This window comes from Akebia trifoliata, chromosome 11 (assembly GCF_017979445.1).
Source record: "Akebia trifoliata isolate Shusen 1 chromosome 11, ASM1797944v1, whole genome shotgun sequence".
Taxonomy (NCBI): domain Eukaryota; kingdom Viridiplantae; phylum Streptophyta; class Magnoliopsida; order Ranunculales; family Lardizabalaceae; genus Akebia; species Akebia trifoliata.
In genome coordinates this window covers 8,182,063-8,203,538 of record NC_141385.1, presented here as the reverse complement: position 1 = coordinate 8,203,538, position 21,476 = coordinate 8,182,063, and the positions used below count along the sequence as shown (strand labels likewise).

General features: G+C 35.0%; 1 protein-coding gene across 1 annotated transcript; it reads right to left on the bottom strand.

Annotated features, from left to right (window-relative positions):
- Positions 1-688: 688 nt before the first annotated feature.
- Positions 689-18,158, bottom strand: RBL (Noc2p family). The gene is made up of 14 exons (XM_086458873.1): positions 17,991-18,158; positions 16,537-16,667; positions 14,446-14,506; positions 12,881-12,989; positions 12,729-12,777; positions 12,443-12,537; positions 9,093-9,161; positions 7,219-7,743; positions 5,755-6,057; positions 4,303-4,629; positions 2,941-3,147; positions 2,016-2,105; positions 1,843-1,932; positions 689-1,064 (listed from the first exon to the last, which is right to left on the bottom strand). Exons 2-14 carry the CDS (start codon positions 16,643-16,645, stop codon positions 1,020-1,022), a joined length of 2,079 nt encoding a protein of 692 aa, XP_086314999.1. The 5' UTR covers positions 16,646-16,667; positions 17,991-18,158; the 3' UTR covers positions 689-1,019.
- Between the last annotated feature and the right edge of the window lie 3,318 nt (positions 18,159-21,476).

Genomic DNA, 21,476 nt, shown 5'->3' with positions numbered 1-21,476 from the left:
TTGGAACATCAAAAATTGACTTGAAACGCAAAAGTTTTTTTCAGAGAAAAAAACGATAATTTTCTAAGAAATGCAGAACCATTCAAGTCACAATATTCATTTTTCAATCAAGAATTCACATCTGACGAAGATAATGTTGAAATCGAAAAAATCAGAAGTCATCTTGAACATTGTAAAATATTTAAGAGTATGTTTACTTGTTCAAATGTTCACAAAAGGAAAATGTAGAATCATCAACTACTTTGAAGAAAAAGATCTTCTATTCTAATATTAAACAAAAAAAAATTCTTTAGATCTCTGTACCTTATTTTTCACCAAAAATTCCTAGAGATGAAAAAATTTCAATGTTAAACCCATCGTGACAAAAATAAAATTCTTTTTTAATCTGACAAATCTCTTTTTAAAGTAATTCTGAAAAACAAATAAATATTATTTCAACAATTTAAATAAATTCTAATAATGACTATTTCTAGACCGAAAAATTAAATCAGTGGGCTGTAAAAGGGGGAGAATCAACTTTTAACTAAAAGGGAAATTTTGAAATTGATGGCATACCCCTCGACCATGGTCTTCTACAAGAGACTAACAAAAAGAAACCAAACTATAGATCATCTTCAACTATTTGAATGTCAAACTATTCAATTAAGTACTCAAATTTCGTTGTTGTTTCATTTTCTAAGTCAAGAAGTAAATAAATAAAGTTGTTCCATTGTGGATTCTCAAATACATATAAAGGAAGGTTATTGCAGGTCTGTAGGAGTAAAATTTCCACATCTAATGCAAATTCTGATCATTCATGTATTCTTTTCATAGGACATTGAAGCATGTATACGATGAGAACACTTACAACATTAGACACGTTCTAACAAAATTGGATGGACAAACATGATTCATTCGTCCGATGACAATGTGAATCTCCCGAATGGGCACATATTGCTGCTTCTCATCGAAAGCTAAACAAATGTTTTTAACTAATCTGTATCTCTTTCAACATTAATCACCAAACTTTTCCTCTTTCATCAATTTGCCATTGCTGGTTTCTTCATTCTGTTTTCTCCATTGCGCTGCATCTCTCACGTTCAAAAGAAAATTGCGTTAAAAATATTAACCATCCAAATTTGGAGGGATGCAAAGGACCTCAAATATATGTAATAAAACAATTAGATCTCACATCTCAGTGTAAAAAAGAACAAATTTGTAATTTTGATTCCAACAAAACAAAATAGCCTTGGCTTAAACATTGATCCTCATTTTCGTGATTTTTTACGAGTATAACAGAATTTACTTATACAGATCCATGATTACACCAATAGTTTCTTTCTTAATAATTTTTCAATAAGAAACATCATTTGAACATTAATTTGCTTTTATATTGCGAAAATACTCTTTCCCGGTAGTATAGAACTCCACAAAATAAAAAATTAACTAAAATAAATATATTAAAAAAAAAAAAAAACTAGTTAGTTTTGATATTGAATTGGTGAGACATGATTTTACAGAACTCTTAACATTATATGACGATTTAACCATATTATATTTTTTGGATCATTAGGTATTTCTCTTAATTAATGAAGAGAAATCTTTACTGATTCTACGATCAAATAATTTGGATCATAACCATGCAATATTTTTCACATTATTTTGGATGCTCATCGTGTTTCTCTTAACTATCCAAAAGAATGCAATACATGCTGGTAACTGATTAGGATAATCTGATCGGGGTCAGCTTTTCCTAGGCTTGAAGCTTACAATCTTTCAGAGGTTCACAACATTTTTTTAAACATCCACAAGAATGCTATGGAGTGGTAAAAATAAAATAAAATATTGCAAGGTGGATCATACCGTATCTTCAAGACCACATCTTGCGTGAGACTTTTGAATGACACTTGCATAATATTGTGTGAAAGGAGTATTGCCGCTACTTGTCTTGAGCTGCGAACACTCATTTATTAACTAAGATAAACAACATTCGGAAATTCTCGTGCATAAGTAGAATAAAGGGGTGGAAAGTCAACCTGAACAAATGATTCAACAGATTCTTGATCTTTTGGTGAAAACACAACCTCGTCTCTTTTTTTCTGTACAAAATCAATGTTCTGCTCAACCTGCATTACAATATTACAGGATTTTCAAAAAAGAAAACCAAATGCCTTACACATCAGAGGCGTTAGCGTATGATGTGGAACATGAAAGTCATTCAACCATGAGATCACTTTTGGATTATGCATAGCCCACAAATCAGGTCTAATCAGATTATTTAAGAGAACTGCTATTGACATCCCAACTTTACTTATGACACCCCAATTTAAAAAAAAAAGTGAATGGTTGAGAATGAGTAAAAGTTGGGGTGCCAATAAAAGCTCTCGTTTTTTGCTAGATTTATATTAGTGATATTTCCCAAAACATGTGCAACTTTTGCAAAAAATCCAATTTTGGTACTGTTCATTTTAATTTCCAAACCATGTTTTTTGCTGGTAGCAAGTGACGATCTTGCTGGGAAAAACACGGTTTGGGAATTAAAATGAATAGTGTATCGGACTCAGAATTTCATCATATTCAGCACACGAAACTTAATTTACCCTTCCTATTTTTTGGATTTAGGATTTTATATGATCATAATCATAATTGTAAACAAATACTGAAATTGTTTGAGCGAGTGCTATAATGTGAAATTATGATTTGAGCCAAACCTTGGTAATGTTTGAAGAGTGTTTTAATCTTTAATTAGGGTGTGATAAATAATTTAAGAAATTGGGGTGTAATAAGTAAAATTTGGGGTGCCAATAGCAGCTCTCTTATTTAATCTTGGATGAGCTGATATTTGAACCATGAGGTCTACAACTGAAAAACACAGATTAAATGATTCGTTACGATGATGTATGCTGAATGGCTTTCAATGTGAGAGAGAACATAAATGTATGCTTCCATTGGGACACAGACCTGATCTATAAGACGCTTAATAGGACGTCGAAGGCTTTCAGCAGTTATTTTCTCCTGGAATTTTCTCAGGCGGATAAGGGGAATAGTTGCCAACTCGGGGAAGGATATATGATAGCTCCACTGAGCAAAGTGCACCGAAAGCAACTCAACTGTTAAGAGGGCAATCTCTTCTTGAAATTCCTGTAATTTTAGCCACTGTTTCGGCACCTGAATCAAAATGAATCTAGTATTAATTGCTTCATAGATGATGCAAATATTAGATTAAACTCAAAGCACGGATTATAAGTAAACCGAATGTTCATCAAAAATTTAAATTTGTTGCTCATCATAATCATTAAAGTGTCATATGACAAGAAGATGCCAGTTTAGAGAGTTGGTAAAGTATCTGAACATTTGCTGGCAAAGGCTTCAGTGAGTTGGTAAAGGCTTTACTCCAAACTTTTGCTGTATGTGCAAGAGGGATGGGGAATAAGCGAGGCACTTATTGTTGCCTTGTTCCTTTGTTCACGATATCAAGATGTATTTCTTTAATCTTTTGGTGGTTGGGTTGCCTCACTCTTCGGTCAAAGGTCTTTTTGAATCTTGGAAGGGTTTGGGCTCTGCTTTCTCTTTGACTAAACGTATCCTATGGTCCCTTACTCCTTTCGCCATCTGCTGGAGTATTTGGAAGGAAATGAATCGTTGGGTCTTTGAAGGAAAGGAAGCCTCGCTTGATAGCATCATAGTGTCAACTAAAGGTTGTTTATTCTTTTGGTGTACAGCTTTTGAAGAGTTCAAAGGTGTCTTCTTTGAGGACTTTATGGGGAGATGGGAGTGGGGGTTTGTAGATTGCCTTGATTGTTTTTGGGTCCTCCTTTGTACTCTCAATTGATCATCTCGACCACTTCTTTAGTGAAATCAGCTTTAACCGATCAGGAAAAAAAGAATCTGAACAGCGTGGTGATAAAATTTCACCCATTGGCTAAGGTATAAGTATTACCTCGAGATTAGAGATATGATCTACCAGACTTATCCCAAAGATTTACAGTTGGTCAAACTAGTAGTCATAAAAATTATCAATTGTTTACAAATATTTCTAATGAAATTCTGTTTCTGAAAATATCATCACTCAAGATTTTGCAATGGGTCCTGGGTATTCCTTGAGCAAGTGACACGTGAAAATTGTTTGTTGACAAGTACTGTGTGTACTAGAAACGACAGAAAAATGTGAAAAATGTTGAGTAAAACAACAGATGGGAAGAACATGTGAGACGTGAACATTTAGATAATAGAGGGGCTAAGCAACATATGAGATGAGAAATGAAACCAACAACAACGAAACTGATCACGTAAAAGTAGAAGATTTGTTTTCTATTTCCAAACCTTCAGTACTGATGAAATGTCAAAAGTCCTTCCAGGCTTAGTATCTGGCTTGCCACTTCCTCCATACTCCAAAGAGTCAAGCACCAAGGAAGTAATCGGAATAAAAATGCCACTAGAACTAGAAAGATGATTGAGCATTTGAATGCATTTTAGTCTCAAAGGTAAGTATCGTGGCCCAGAAAAAAGGTGAGCGACTCCATTTATAATCTGAATAATCAAGTAAAGTAATGGCTGAAGATCATGATCCCTAACATTAGCAGAGATAAACTTAACCCAGAGATTAATGCAATTAAAGTACTGCCAGTTGTAGATCTTCTTAAGCACTTCCTGCACCCACACACAAAAGAAAAAAAGTATCAGAACCCAATAAAAAAGTATACAACAACAAACATAAGTATGCATATAGGTTTTCACGCTGTCTTCCATATTACTATTAGGTTAAAACAATAATCCAACAGTAAAAAAACACAATGAAAAAAACATCGATCCTACCATTCACACACCATAACCTACATTACATGATTACTATTCACATACCAACACACCCCATCCCCTCAAGCTGGATCATATACATCAAACATGCATGACGGAAATATCATGAAGAGCAGCAAATCTAACTTGCATCCAACAGCACTAGAATAAAGCCTTTTTTTCAGTTTTGGGATTCAAAACTGAGATATAAGCGGGTCTCCTTGAGAAAGAAGGATTGCCACGTGTCAACCCATCCCTCAACTCCTAAAATGATTTCAACTTCTACTGCGATCCCACCATTAATTGATACAACCAATTCCTGGTTGGTCTCTTAAAAACCAAATGAGCTAGAACCAACTTTTTTAAAATTTTCACCCCTAAATCCATTAAAAAAATTAAATCCACCAAGAGAATTTGATTTCATCAGACCCCTTTCAATAGGAACAAGTGAAGGGTCATCTTCTCCGAGTGATCGTTTGACAAACCTACCACCACTAAAAACATCTGGACTCTCGATGGATAGTCCACTATTTCCAAACTCCCACCACAAACTGGTGTCAGACGTGACCAAAATCCAACATTTCCCAAATGGATCCCAACTGAATCATAGTCCATTTCTCTTATCAGTGAATATTATTATTATGTGTTGTAATTTACAAGTCCTTTCTTCAAGAAATTAATTGTTTTTATATATTTTTGAAATTTCAAACAAAGAATATTCTAGTCGAATTTAACTGCTCATCGAAATATTTCCACTAATCTCTTACATTTTATACCTAAAATTTGAATCTTTAATCAAAATTTACTGTTCAGTAAAATATTTCATCAAATGAATAGTGATTTCTACCGAATCATATGCAAAAAAGAAACTATTGGTAAAAGTTCATGTCGAGCCTCGAGAAAACAAAACTCTTTGATATATTTCGTGGAAATATGTTGAAATTTAATATTATATTCTTAGAGAAACATAAGATTGCTTACCTTCTTCTTTGTTTTAAGACCCTGCTGCAATATTTTGGCTAGTTGTTGGATAGACACCAGTGACTTGCTAAATGAGAGTGGCACTTCTAGAGAATATAGCTTGACAAGGGAATCAACCAGAAATTGTGCGTTTTTTAGATTCTCAGTCTCTACAAACTTGCAGCGTGAAATAAAGGCTTTATATGCTTTTATCAAGCACGTGTCATAACAGTCTGAATTTGATAAAAGAGCAATGTCATGTATGATGAGAAACGAGGATGAGGACACGGTCATGCTCCCAGTTGCCCACAGCTGAACTGCAACCTGCATCCAATCTTAGAGGTATTAAAGAAGGCATGAGCTGAAAAAAGAAGGGTAAGTGTTTGACTTGAACAACCCCTAATCTCAGCTTATAAAGATATATAGAATTAGCCATTAACATGTTTTAAATATACATAATTTTTTATTATTTTTTAGTCATAAAACTTTCCAGTATGGTTGAAACATAAAGAAAATAATTCCCAAACCCATATCTGGATCTTTTAGTGTGCGCACAAACATCCTCAGGATGATTTAATTTAAGGACCCAAAATTCCATGTTGCTTCATATAGAAACAAAACTTTTCTTTATGTTTTACATCCATGGTGTTTTACATCCATTGTCCATGTTGCTTCATATAGAAACAAAAATGGCAATAATAATAATAGGAAAATTAATTAATTAAAGATTTAAAAAGAAATGGAACAAAAAAATAACGGAAATTGGTGAAAATATTTTATCCCCAAAGGGAGATGATTTTGGAGATTATGCAATCGCAAAATTAAGGATTCTAGCCTCCCTTAGAATATATATATATATATAAATTGTTTATTCCATGATCTTGAGAATAGAGAAAATCTCCAGATGGGCTTAGACCCATAGCTCAGTTGGTTTGACACGTGTATTCCTAGCTTTTAAGGATGCAATGATGGAGATCTTTAATCTCTTAGCCTAGATCCCAGAGGATGATAAATAATTTGGACCCAATTATGTTGACAGGAAAATGAACCCATCAATAGTTCTAGTTGCTGGGCATAGACCCATAGCTTAGTTGGTTGACATAATGGAACCTCAACTTTTTTTTTTCTTTTTTTTTTGATAAGTATAAATTATATTAATGAAGAAAAGAAGAGTGGGAGAATGGAACCTCAACTTTAAGGTCATGGGTTAAAGTGATTCTTCACTTATAACTTTCAAAAGTCAAAACATTTGGCACATTAAGTGAAATCACGAGAGGTGTTTTACATCTAATAATTTATCCCTAATTACGTTAACAGAGAAAATAAATTTTGAAAGGAGCACCAAGGCACTTCAGGTTGTTCTGCTACAAAGTTCATGAAAAGGGCCTTTGATGATCATTCCCCTATTTTGGGTAGATATTTAAAATATATTATTGATAAACAGAAATCATCCCTCCAAAAAATTTAAAATGGAAGTCAAATTACCTTAATGAGTCTCCGTAATAAAGATGGAAAAGCGGTAAAGAATATAATAGCAGATCTGAGTTGTGTTAATGCGAAGACCAGTATCTCACAGTCAGTAACCTGGTTTAGAAGAAATAGAGTACTCCGTAGATAAGACTTAATCAGCGGCTTCAGATCTTTCCATTTCGAGGTATTCTTGAATTCCAAGATAGTCTCCATCTTGCAATTGGAGCTTGAAATTCCTAATAGCCTTCGAAATATACCATCGGCCTCGCGAAGCATAAACATAATTATATTAGAAAAAGCCCCGCTCGTTTGAATTCTCTGGTATGAGACGGCATCAAGGCCATCATCAGATCCGTAATGGCATGCAGCCCGGTATACATTAACTAGATTACGAAGGGCGGAAAAGTTTTCCTCGGCCATAATCAGTTTACACCAAGAATCAATTGTTGAACTCATGAGGACGTTGCCCTTATTTGAATTAACAGATTCCATAGCTGCCTCCATCCCATCTTCGCTTGTCTCACCATCTTCATGAGAATTCTGACATATAAATAAGATACAATAAAGTCCATAAAATAGGTGAAGCATCAGATAATGAATCGCAGACAATGGGTACAAGAAATGATAAAAGATGGACGATCTACGTGTGGGGTCCGAAAGTTCCCTCCAAAGTCTCTTTCCTTGTGTGGGTGGCATCCTTAGGTAAGATCTTGGCGTTGGACAATGCAATGACAATAGGAATCATTTTCATTAATTTTTGTGGGTTATGCAAGGAGAATGGGAAATCGGTTGATCACTTGTTCATTCATAGCAAGGTGGAATCTGAGATTTAGTACTACTTTCTAAGGCGTTTTGAGGTTAAGTGGTGTGCTCCAAAGCCATTTCGGAGTTTAGTGGAAGAATGGTTTGCCATAGTATCAGGCTTTTCGACATTTAAGAGAAAACTATGGAGTATCACCCCTTTTGCTATTTGTTGGGAGATTTGGAAGCAAATGAACGTTAGAACTTTTGAAGGAAAGGAATCCTCGATCCAGAACATTATTTCTTCTATCTTGGGGTCTATCTTTGTGTGGAACAAGATTTTCAATGAGTCAAAGGGGGTCTTTGCTTTCGTAGTTTGTTCTCAGCTCTGTTTAGTCTTTGCTTTTCTTTTCTCTTGTTTTTACTTTTCTTCATGGTTACCTCAACCATGTTATCAATTAAGATCTTTGAATTATCAACCAAAAAAAATCTGCACCATGGATGCATTAATGGGTGTTGTAGCTGTGAAGTATGGGTCTTGGATACTTCCATTTAAAGTGTATTTATCATGTTGACATCATAGCAATTCAGTATCCTAGCCAGGGGCAGAGCCAGGATTTTCTTCTAGAGGGGGCAGACTATAGTTGCCCAATAAGGTTGAAAAACTTGAAAATGTGTGGTTTTGAGGAGAAAATTCAAGGGTTTTTAGTTAGAGATTGAAGAAAAGGGCATTTAGGTCATTTCGCATTATTCTATGAAATAAGACCTAAGTCAAAGCGGCAATGTCATCAGTGGGTTGGGGGCAACTGCCAAATATTAACCAAATAGAGGGGTTCTACTAAACCCAAAAACTTGAGTGGGGTGGGGGCAAACTGAAAATATATCAAATTATTAGTAGGATATTGTGATTTTTTCAAAAAAAAAAAGTTGAGGCAAGTGCCCCCACTGTAAATCCACCCCTGATCCTTGTCATATCTGGGTAATTTCCACATACTGTAAATATCAACGGAATTACATATACAAATGTCCAAAAGGACCCTACAGTTTCCACTATACCTTATTTCCCATTCAAATTGATCCCACTACAAAGACATCAAAAGAACTGCTTAACATTAGTGTAATAAGACAGGATGACTAATGTAACTTACAGTCTCTTCATTTCTGTACTGCTCAAGAACTTTATTATGGCTTTCCAAGAATTTTGAAAATTCTGGATCCTGAAAATAATCCAAGCAAAAAAATTCTTAGCAAATCGTGACGAAGTTACTGTCAAGTACTCCATAGCTGAACTGAAAAAACCGTAAGGTAAGACAAAGAACGTGCGCCTGTTCCAATAGTAAAGCTCCATTGAGATGTTTCAAATTCTTCTAACATTTTTGCCTTGCAAGCTAACCTTACGTGGTTGGAAGTTTCGTGACATGATTTATTCAAAAACATATAAATACCCAATCCCTAAGTATCCATGCTATATTGGTTCATGATGAATTATTTAGCTGTTATGATCAGATGGATTAATATTTACCCAGTCAAAAGGAGTTTTAGATTATTGATCAAGTCAGTGAGCCATGCAATGAAAGCCCGTGATGTGGGGAATATGATACATAGAAATATGTACACAAGCAACTATAGACAATAGAGTGATATGTCATAATATTGAAAACATTAAGAACTTAGGGTATGTTTGATTGCACATGGAAAATAGGGTGGAAAATCAATTTCCATGGAAAATGACATTTTTCAAGTGTTTGATTACACATGGAAATGGAAATTCATTTTCCACCCCATTCAAAAAGTCCATTAAATCATGGATTTCACTTTTCTACCCATATGGGTGGGAAAATGAAATCCACCCATATTTTCCATCCTCAATTCTTCCTTACCACCACCGCCACCACCACCACCACCATTCCACTAACCTCGCCGCCGTCACCATCGTCGTCACCGTCACCATCGTCGTCGCCGACGACTCCGTCTCCGACCACCTTCTCTCTCTCTCTCTCTCTCTCTCTCTCTCTCTCTCTTCTTCTTCTTCTTCTCCTTCTTCCCCATCCCTCACCTCCTCTGCCACCACCACCACCACCACCACGACGTTTTCCCCCCATCTTCCTCAATTACCTCCGTCGTCATATCCTCCCCCTTTCCTCTTCCTCGTCATCTTCTTCTTCCTCTCCCCCTCCTCTCATCTTCTTCCTCCTCCTCTTTTTCTTTTTTCTCATATTTTTTCCATGATTTAATCCAAGTGAAATCAAACAATGAAATTTGATTTTCCAACCCTACCTATTTTCCACTATTAATTTTCCATGGATTTCAAATTCCATGGAAAGTGAATTTCCATGCAATCAAACATACCCTTAGTTTTTTTTTTTTTTTCATTTGATAAATGTCAACATGTGCTTGACAACTGCAAAGCATGGACAAGCGTCGAATGTCATACTAATTTATTTACAGAGCTTCACAATAGCTATTTAATTATCTATATATATAGCTATCTAATTAATTATCTATATATACAACTTATGCTTAAAGCATCTACCGTCTTGGTTTGTCTCATTTGAGACATCCTATTTCAATAAACTATTGGTACTATACATCGAGGTATATATCGTCGCATGCTTAGTTACATAAAGCGGGAGTGGGTGTGAAAAGGGATACAAATGCGAGAACAGGGAAGTAAATATTACAAGCTAACTTTAAATGAAACGTTTTAGGGAGCAAGTGAGGGAATGGGAGTGGTGCCTAGGGTAGAAGGTTTCCTGCAACCATGATCACATGCAAGAAAATAAATTTAATTGATTAAATAGTTTCTTTATATTAAGTGTGATATAAAATGTAATAATATTTCATCAAACATCAAGAATAGGGCGGGAGTGATCAAAACTGTAATTGAGGGAAACCAAAAGGATCGGCTCAATACCCTTCTTTTTTTGTTTGACACATGGGTATCCAGACTTAGTCCGACTAATCCCAAGGAAGTCAGAATAAGTGAGGATGAAAGACAGTATCGGTGCATGAGCTGGAAGTCCTCGTGTACTAAATGGTCCGATCTTGATAATCCCACTTAGTATGTCTCAATACCCTACAACCATCAAATTCTCGGTTAATCCAAATGCAAGACCAATCCACTAATACCCAACCCAATTCGTGGCAAATCAATGTAATCACAAAAACGGGTGAGTTAGGATGCCTCAAACCTTCCCCAAATCTCAATCGAGCCTCTTACCCAATTCCTCTGAACGCAGACTAGACCAGAGTCACTTTTTGTGCAAATTGCACATTTTAATTGATCTCTACAAGGGTGACCATTCACACCTGGACCAAATGAGTAGTGGCGACTCCAAATCCGATCGCTACAGCTAGTGACTCTGCTAGGGATTTTTAATTCAAAGGTCATGTGATTATGGGTGTCTACAACTAGCAAACCGCGTTCCAAAATTTAAATGAGAATCAAAGGATTGGAAAAAGAATGATATTGAAACAGCCCCATATGAATGATATTTGAGAGAAACATATAGGCAATCTAGTGAGATCCCATTTTTCATCTATTGAATCAACTAATTCGCAAACTAATCTGGATAATGATATAAGGCATATATGGTGATGATGGTGATTTCTTTGTATCTTTACAAATCAAACAGTATGGTTATTTTTCCAATATATCAAACTGAATCATTCCATCTGATTCCTTCAGCTTGCAGTACATTGTAAAAGACCAAAACTAAACCTTTGTTGCAGGAGTCATCTACTTTGGGTGTTGCGCCCAAAGGGTATACAAAATCTGCTTCTCCACACTCCAACACGAGTGGCTTCACACCCACTACTTTGTGCACCTAAGGAATACTCATGAGTTTGATATCCAAATACTTCAACACAGTCAATGTACATGTTTCAACACAACACGATAGGTTTAATAATAAATGGAAATTTCTTCCATACAATTCTTTTCTTTCTTGGCTTCTGGTTGTAATATAGGTTATTTTCGTAACTCCTACATTTTCATATTTGTTTTGTCAAGAAAACATAGAACAGCATATTGTAACTAGTCCTGTAAAATTTTGAAAAAGGTAAAAGTTTCATGAAACTTGGCACAATGTAAATGCAAAGAGAAAATCATATTTAGCTTAAAATGTCCTAGCATCAACATTTGAATGGCAACCCGTATCTAGGTCTAAGATTTGGGGAAGAAACAGTCATATCCACATTAGTGCCAACATCGTATCCGAACATTATAGAATACTACTCATTATTCTACTACTAACACCTATCAAAATAATGATGATGATAACAACAACAACTACTACTACTTCGACCCATAGCTCAGTTGGTTTAACACATTGCAAAGCAACTTTGAGGTCGTGGGTTCAAGTCCAGCTTACCCATCCAAAATAATAATATAACAGTTCTACTACTAAAATAGAAAAAGAAATAGACAGGCAAATGAAAACAGGGACTATGTCCTTACTGAAATCTATATCTTGTAGAAACAACATGAAATGATTACCTTTTCCCTCAGTCGGTCCAATTTTCTCTTTTGCTTGGCAAGTTCCAGATGAATTTCCTTGTTCTGTCCAAATAAGGCAGTTCCTGCACTCTTGCCTATAGCAAAAGTTCATCAATTATTCAGTAGAGTAATCTAAGTAGGAAAAAAAAAAGGAACCAAAGGTCAATTCCAGTATCCGTGGTTTATCCATTTACATCAATCTTGGCCAAGGAATCTGTTTTAGCATTAACACATCCACAATACTGCAAAATATATAATGTTAATGAAGTAACTACGATATCCTAACCTGAATCATTCTCGCTCTCACTTTCAGCAATGAACTCGCTACTCAAATCCTAATAAGGAATTCATAAAATTATTTTGGTCAAACGTTAATAGGGAACTAAATACAGGTTTACTAAAGTACGAAAACTTTCCAAATGACTCCATTTCACAGACCTCTGAAAGAAACCCATCACTGTCAGAACCATCTTGCGCTAAATCGCTGTCATCTTCACTGAATATACGATCAAGAGAAGTGTCTCCAGTAGCTACATCTTCAGGGTTCCTAGAAACAACAATGAGCAAACAAAATTGTGTCCACGGTACAAAAATAGCAAATTAAACTGTGAAATGTAAAGTCCATTTCCAAGAGATTAGAACAAGTTGAATCTTTGTGAGACATTTTGAATGTGCATGATCTACCTAAAGTGTCTTCCCTGATAGACTCGGGCACATAAGTGTCTAGCATGACTGGAAAGAATTTCAACCCTCTTTTATCAGTATTTCGCTGCAATGCATTTGAACCATGGTTCAAAGTGTCGTTCCATTCAGAATGTTTCTGCAGAACATTCCGGTTTCAGACAAGACCAGAATGAAACATTGACCTCGGGACATCAAATGTTACAGACTATAAATCCTGATTTTCTAGGATCTAATCAAGACAAATCTAAGGCTCGACTAAGTAAATAGCAACCTGGGTATGCTAAATCCTGATTTTCTAGGATCATTTAATAACATCAAAGGGACAATAACTCTAAAATGCAACAGACCATAAATCTCCGTCAAATCATCTTCTTTGGGGGCTGACAACCTGGAAAATTAACTTGCTTAAGGTGTCCTGAAACTAACTAATGTGATTAGCTCAAATCAGGTATTTACTAGTTACTACGTAATTGTCTTTCATGCTTCCTACGATCTTTGCTCAGACCCTTCTTTTCATATGAGATCCTCCTCGAGTGCAAAAGAAGTGCTATAATGGGAAGAAGTGTTTTTAGGTGAGTAAGCTGGAACGCACGACCTCAAAGTTGCATTGCATGTCAACCAACTAAGCTATGGATCCAAGCCCTATAATGGGCAAAAGGTTCTCGACTGTCCATATAGAATCAGGATCCAGATCGGTGTTCCATTCCTATAGCAACAAACGATGTCTATGTGGCCCTTTTTGGTTGGAAATAAAACATATTGGGCTGCGTGCTATGTAGAAAACGGCTTGTTTAGGATCCTGATGTGTTTTAAAGTCCAACCAAAAGATGCCACATAGACACCAGGGACACCGTTATGAATCCTAATCCGTCCATATAAACCACTTCTATAGATGAACCAGCCATTTTGTGACATGTGGAATTTTAATGAAATCAATCCAGAGTGTTCATCTTATGGTGGATCAGCTACATTAGTCGAGTGGATTCCACTCGTGCACATCACACCAGTATCCTTTCATATAATCAGTATTCCCCCTCTGCATGAATTTTATTTACTTTTTTAATTGAAAATGTAAAAGAAATGAGACTCTTTTTGGACATGGCAGAGACTTATCTGGCTGAACAGCTCATCTGAACGTCTATTCCAGATTGGTCTCATCTAGAGTATATGCACCCTTTCATAATTTCCACTAGTATTAACATAAATTCAAAGAGAAGCACGCTTTAAAATAATAAAGCAATGGAATAGGTTGGACCAAAATAACATTTTTATTCATAGTGACATCAGGAGAAATGATGTCTTGAAAACCACCTTTTTACCTTCCATTAGAGAGGACTGTATTATCCCCAACTTGATCTTCAGCAACATTCCCCTTATCCTCTATAATAATTGAAATAATGGCATTAGCATACAAAGTTGCAAAAAATGGAAGTGCAAAAAGAAATAGTTGATCCAACTGAACTCAAGATTGGAAATTACCAACCTAATAACAAACCAAGGTAAGATACGGATTTGACATAACAATTTAAGGATAAATATCAACAAAGAATAGGTATCTAGAGCAAACATAACGCAAACACAAGGTAAATATAAGTGCCCTAACAAGTGTAATATACAAAGTGACCCATCAAAAAATCCAAACTTGCTTCCAACCTTTCAACTTCTCATAATCAAGAAAAAATGAATGTAAACCAAAAGAGTAAATAGAGTTTAGATGGATAAGACTTTTGTGTAAGACAATTTTTTACATTGTTAAGTATGGCATTAAATTTCAAGTAACAAAATATTTTTCCATGGACACCGAAAAGAGACGCAGGTCAAATATTCCTTCCAGTACATTTTTTATGTCAAACATGCAAAATAAAATATTCATTAAAACAAGAAACAGGAACCATGGTTCAAAAGGCCGGAATGTATCAGCTGTATCGGTACCGATACAAAACATTGAATGTATCGGAATGTGTTGGCCAATACAGTTATCGGTTTTTTCCTTGATCGAAAAAATCCTCCGATTTTACATTTTAAACCTTAACAGGAACACAGGAACTACCTCCCAATTAACCCATTCCATCAAAATATGAATGTAGGTAATATTGCTAATGGCATTTTTGGCAGTAGAAACCTAGAACTTCTTTTGATAAAAGATTTCACATGGCAAAGGATCCCTCAACAATGAAGACATTCAGGGTAGAGGCCAAATCTTTGTGGTGGAGGTGAGACTTGGTCATAAAATGAGCGATGTATTCACATTACAAGGAAAGGAAAAACAGTGCAAGGAGAAGATGCCGTTACTAAGAAAGATGGTATGTGGCTAGTAGGCCTCAAAAGATTTGATTGATGCTTGCGAGCAACATGGCTAAGAAAATTATCAATGAAGAATCACCCTTTTGGAAAGACAATAGTAATTGAGGAAAAGTAGTGTAAATGGAACATTATCAAGCTCCCCTAGTTTACAACACATGGATAGAAATAAAAAAAATACACCCTCTAAACTTATGTAATTTTTTCTTTTTTGCTTGGAAAAGGAAGAAAAAAAATACAAATAGAACTCCAAAGAAAATCTTTATGGAGCAATTTGAACCAGAAAGCTAGGCCCATATAAAACAATTTGATCTAAGATAAATCCTCAAAACGACAGCCTTTAAACTCTTGAGCCACCATTATACAGGAGAACATAGAGACTTTGATCTTGAAAACCATGGAATCAGTGAACCATCCTTCTTATCTAAAATATCTTCTATTCATTTCCCTTCAGATTGACAAAACACAGCAAATAAAAGGGTTCTCCAACAGATATTTCCCTTCTTAGAGAAAGCTTTAGAGTACCAACATGAAATAGCTCTCTTGTCAATCTCAACATCATCCATTTCATGACAGAACCCAATAAAAATAATCCTCCTAAATGGTCCAAGGAAATAAACAGTGAATAAAAATGGCCCACTAATTTACTTATATAAAATTTTCCATTAATTATGCTGAAAACTTGCACATAATGAACCTATTTGGGAGAACGTGGATGCAGCTAATCAAATAATCTACAGTAGGATTTTATCAACCATGGTTGTCCACACAAAATTTGTGATCATCTATTCCAACATTAAATGGGGGTCAGGAAGGTCTTACATATGAGCCATTTCATGTCACAAGTAATAACTCCTCTCCTAAAAGATAGTAATACATCAAATATGTAATAAAAGTATACATAAATGAATGTTTGCATAATCATATAATTGATATTTTCTCTTTTTCAGCATCTGCAAACACTTAGACCACATGTGTCTTCCCCTATTAGATAGTAACGAAATCCTGATGGATAAAAATGAGAATGATAAAAATAAATGGAAACTAGTAGTTAATATAAAATGGACAAGAAATCACGCGAAAGATCATTCCTTCATTGGAATTCTTACTTGAAGAATGTTTCCTTTTGAACATGGAGTTTGATTTCCGTCTTTTTTGAAGTACAGACTGAAGATTCTTTTTGGCAAATTTTCTAGCCTTCTTCCCTAGTTTCCCCATTTCTTCGGAAGATTAAAAAAACCTAATAAAAAAGCATCACCCATATTAGAAGCAAGAAAGCTCCAAAAATTAAGAACAAAAATCTCAAGAAAATTTCAGTACAAATGTATAAAACTCATAATGCAATGGACAAACGGGCCAACACTCAATAAAAGTCTGCCTTCTACCATGAACAACTATGTATTAAAGCAATGAGGAATACCCACATCTTAGTGTCTACACAACAAACACCACAACATAAAAATTAAAAAAATTTACATACAACCACAAAAAAAAAAGGAAAATAGAGAGAGTTCTAGGGCTCCCATGGATACAGGAGCCAGAAGTACTTAGAAGATAAGTACGGTTTTAAGTACTATCTGAAGTAGATGGATAAGTGTTGAGCGTTTGGATGTAGGTTCTAAGAAGTACTACTTCTAATAGAGTTCTGTGTTAGACTAGAATGCCCTAAGTATCAGTTATTGCTTTTAACATTACAACTCAACAAATTATGCTTCAAAAAGTAGCAGTTACTGTTTGTATCCATAAAAACATCATACTATCATTTTAAATTCAAAATATACTCTCTTATTATATAAAAATTCGGTAGAACCTCCCCTAAAAATTGGACATATGAAAAATAAAACTTGTATAAAAACATGACAACTATCATATAATAAAGATAAATTGTATCATCATACATACAAGTCTATAAAGATTTTCTGCATCCATAACTAAAATATATAGTAAAATTAGATTGGACCATGCCTTCCAATCTAATTTTGTTTTGCTCCAATGATTTTTGAATTGTTTTTGTTCAAATTGAAATACCGTTCCCTTGGGAAATTGACTTCAAACAAACTTCCCTCTATTGTCTTATACATATGATTTTTTTTTTCTCACTTAAAATGGGGATAACATCTATTGTCTTATAAACTGTATAGCTCTTTCACTATGTCTTGTTGTAATTTGTAATGTACTCAACAGTGATGAGGTGTCTTTAATTGTTGATAAGGTGTAAATTAGTTGAAGTTGAAGTTTCCACTAGTTGATGAGGTGTCCAATAAAGACTATGCTTAGTAAAAAGGATAGAGTTTGAATGGGACTGTTAGAGTTATACTAGTAGAGTTGTTAACAAATGGGTAGCTGCTTCTAGAAGAAGCAGGAGTTGGTTATGGGTTATGGAGCACAAATCTCAATGAAGATCAATCTCCAGTTTGGTGTGGAGACAGCAGAAACACATGATGTTATGGTTACGCTGATCAACTTCAGTGTGAAGAACCATAACAAACATATAAAGCCACAGTTCATCAGCAACCTCTACCCCTCCCAAAACAACCATCCTCAGAAAAAAAAAAAACCTTACCTTGGTTCAAAGGATGAAACGATGGGGATGAAGGAGAGAACGATCGTTCTTTATAGCAAACAACCCTCAGCCCAGACGTTCTGGTTTTCTCTATCAGGGTTAGAGAAGAGAGTCTCTGTTTTGGTTTGGGGGAAATGTACCGTGGACGTGGGAGAATTTTCAATTTCGTGATTCGTGAAGGGTATTTTTGTCATTAGGATCATAATTTTAGTTAGGGTTTCAACTTTCAACGACTGCTATTAGGATTTAGAAAGAGAGTTACTATTGCCACACCAACTTTTACTAACGCCGCATCAATTACATATGAATTGGTATGATATTAGTAAAAGTTGGTGTGGCAATAGCAACTCTCTTTACTCGTTTTTAGTTAATGCTTTATGTACCCCTTTTTTTTCAAATTAATGATTGATTACCCCCTGAACTTAACTTTAAGTTCTTCTTTTTGGATCTTTTATGGAATTAGCTAAACACCCTCATCTACCACCTATTACCAAAAACAAATTTGTTTTTTCTTCATCCCAAAATTCATCATCTTCAAATTCTTCAACCATTTGGGTAAGTTTTCTTGGCGTAACTCCGCACTACTCTGCATTAGACACTGAGTTGATGTGTATCTCGAGCAAAAATATATATGGTCTAGTGCACACCTCCACGTCAACTCAATGTCAAACGTTGTGTCTTACGAAATCACCTTATTCCACCTCATCTTGAATCCAGTATTTCCAAAATATAAATGAAATTCAATGATTTTCATCCCAAAGAATATATCTATTGTCTTCGACTTTCTCAAAAACCTTTTCTTATTTTTAGATTGATGAAAATCTGTCAACTTCCTACCATAGTGATGAAGATGAAGACGGCGGGTTTTGAAAAATAAAAATCCAAGGTTTTCACTAAAAATTGAATATGAGGGCATTTAAGTCATTTTATTAATCTCTCGTAAAATATGGAGAGCACAATGATACATCATCGATCTAAGTTAAGTGAACTACTAATGTATGTCGCAATAATGAACAAAAGTATGGGTACTATTTTCTACGAGTGCGACAAAATTGTCTTTATTAAGTAGGAGTACGATAAAGTGTGATTTTGATATGATTTTTATATTCCAGAGACGGTTGAGTCGTCCCGCCTTTTAGTCCACTCTCAAGTCCCTGAACTTATGAAATCTTGTTTCTCTAGTGGATCAATTCGTTGACATACCCTCAAGCCATTTTTTATTAACATAATGACATCGAGCCCTTATTGTAACCCTTATCTCCATATTGAAATTACTTTTATTTGTGCTAGTGGAACTAATACTACTTCTACTTTCATTGTTTATGCCTTCACTACAAATATAACTATAAATGTAATTGTTGCTAGCGCACCTGGCTATTTAAAAGTACTACTTTATTATAAGGCCAGCCAGTTGAAAGGTACTCTGAATAAGCTTAACTGGATAGGTCGTAGACCAAGCTCATCGGCAGCTCCTTTCACGATCCGCCTGTCATCACTTCCTTTATGTGCTATATGTCCTTCCCAAGTGGGAATGTAAAAAAGATTGGCGTTCCTTTTTATTGATGAAGAAGTGACCTCGTGCTCTTCAAGAAATGAAGGCAAACCCCAACCCCCCCCCCCCCCCCCGCGTTTCAGTGTCTTGGCTTTGGAGATGCAACGTGGGTCAACCCCTAGTTGGAAGAGATAACAATCAATCAAAAAATAAGTTTTTTATTTCCAAAATCAAAAGTTTTACAACAAATGGTCTTGATCCCAATTGAAAACTAACCAAATCCCTTTTATCATACAAGCTACAAATTCAACCCAACGGGAAAAAAATACAGAAACATAGAAAAATCATATTAAATGGGTAATTAAAACCTAAAAAAGATAGTGAAAACCTGATTTGGATTGTCTGTAAGTAGAAATCTAGCTTTATTTCTTATTTTAATGTTGATAAATGACATTTTACACAAATTTTTGTCCTTGATTCATTCAAGTCTTAGACAAAAATTAGGATTCAGATTTGAATCATGGTGAAACAATGAAAGAAATAGAGATGGAGAGAGAAAATAGGGTGTGATCCTGACACTTACCTCTAGAAGCGAATCTACACGATGGACGACTGGATTGGATAGTAGAAGATAAAACGTGAAAAGAGAAAATATTTTAGATGTGAAGAGAGAAAATGGTTTAGAGATAAGGAAAGAAAATGGTTTAGAGAGAAATAGAGAAAAGTTTTTTTTATTTTTTAATTTCACTTGTTCTATGATTTGAACCCACGACCTCAATGATATTACACAGTGATTTGCGTCATTTAGCACAAAAACGCTACAAATGGTTTCTCCACAAAAAACACAAGAACAAGTCAAGTGGCATTTTTTATTATTGGAGATTTTGGCTCCCGATTATGAAAGAATCACCTATATAATTTAAACCAAACACAATATTGGATTCTAAAATTGGTTTACGAATGAGAATTGGATTTTAGAATCCGAACCAAACGCCCCCTAAGTGTATATTCAATTCATGCACTAAATAATTTCAACCCAATGAATGTGGTCCATATTTCGATGTTCGAGGAAATGTATTTGTCCTTATAAATTAATTATTATCCATGAATCTTTCGTATTAATGAGGGAGATTAATGGGTTACGAACCATATTGCCTATAAATATGAATGACTCTGACCCCTTTCCCCCATTCAATTTGTTCTATTCCATTCCATTCTTGTTCACGCATAAAAGAGGGATTAGGAGAGAGAAGATCGGAGTCACGATCTCGATCACTGTAAGTCGATCTGAATAGCTTATAAACAAATGGCAAGTAAGAGCTACGATCATCAATCCACAAAGTCCAATCTGATGGTTTTAGGTATGATTTTAATATTATTGATTGTTTTTACATGTTTCTTTATTTATTGTAAAAAAAGCACAATTGTTTAACATTTTGTATCAAAGCATCAGATTATGAATCTTAGATGCATGTTTAGAAATAATTCACCTTGAATGCATATATTCATGCATAAAATATTCGTGTATATATATCTAGGGAAGCATTCGGAGGCCCTAAAGAGAGCCAGACATTTTTTAAAATAAGGGTTAGAAGTTTCTAAATGGTCTGATTTTTTACAAGGATGACTTTTATGGTGAAAAGATCATCCTTGCCAAATATCATTTCAGTCCGAAATTAGAATCCCTAGTTTACAAGTTGAAGAATTGTGAACCATCCAATTTTTGTAAACAACTTTTGATAGGGTTAGAAGTTTCGGAATGGGATGATTTTTGGTGAGGATGATCTCCTTGTATGTATATATATAAGGGTGGCGTTCGGAGGCCCATGAGCCAAACATTGTGCCAATCATTTTTCAATGTATGGGTTAGAAGTTTTGGAATAAGCTGATTTTTGGTGAGGATAATCTCTACATCATAGAGATCATCCTAAAAATAATAATAAGCTCATTCCGAAACTTCTAACCCCATCAAAAGTGATTTACAAAAATTGGAC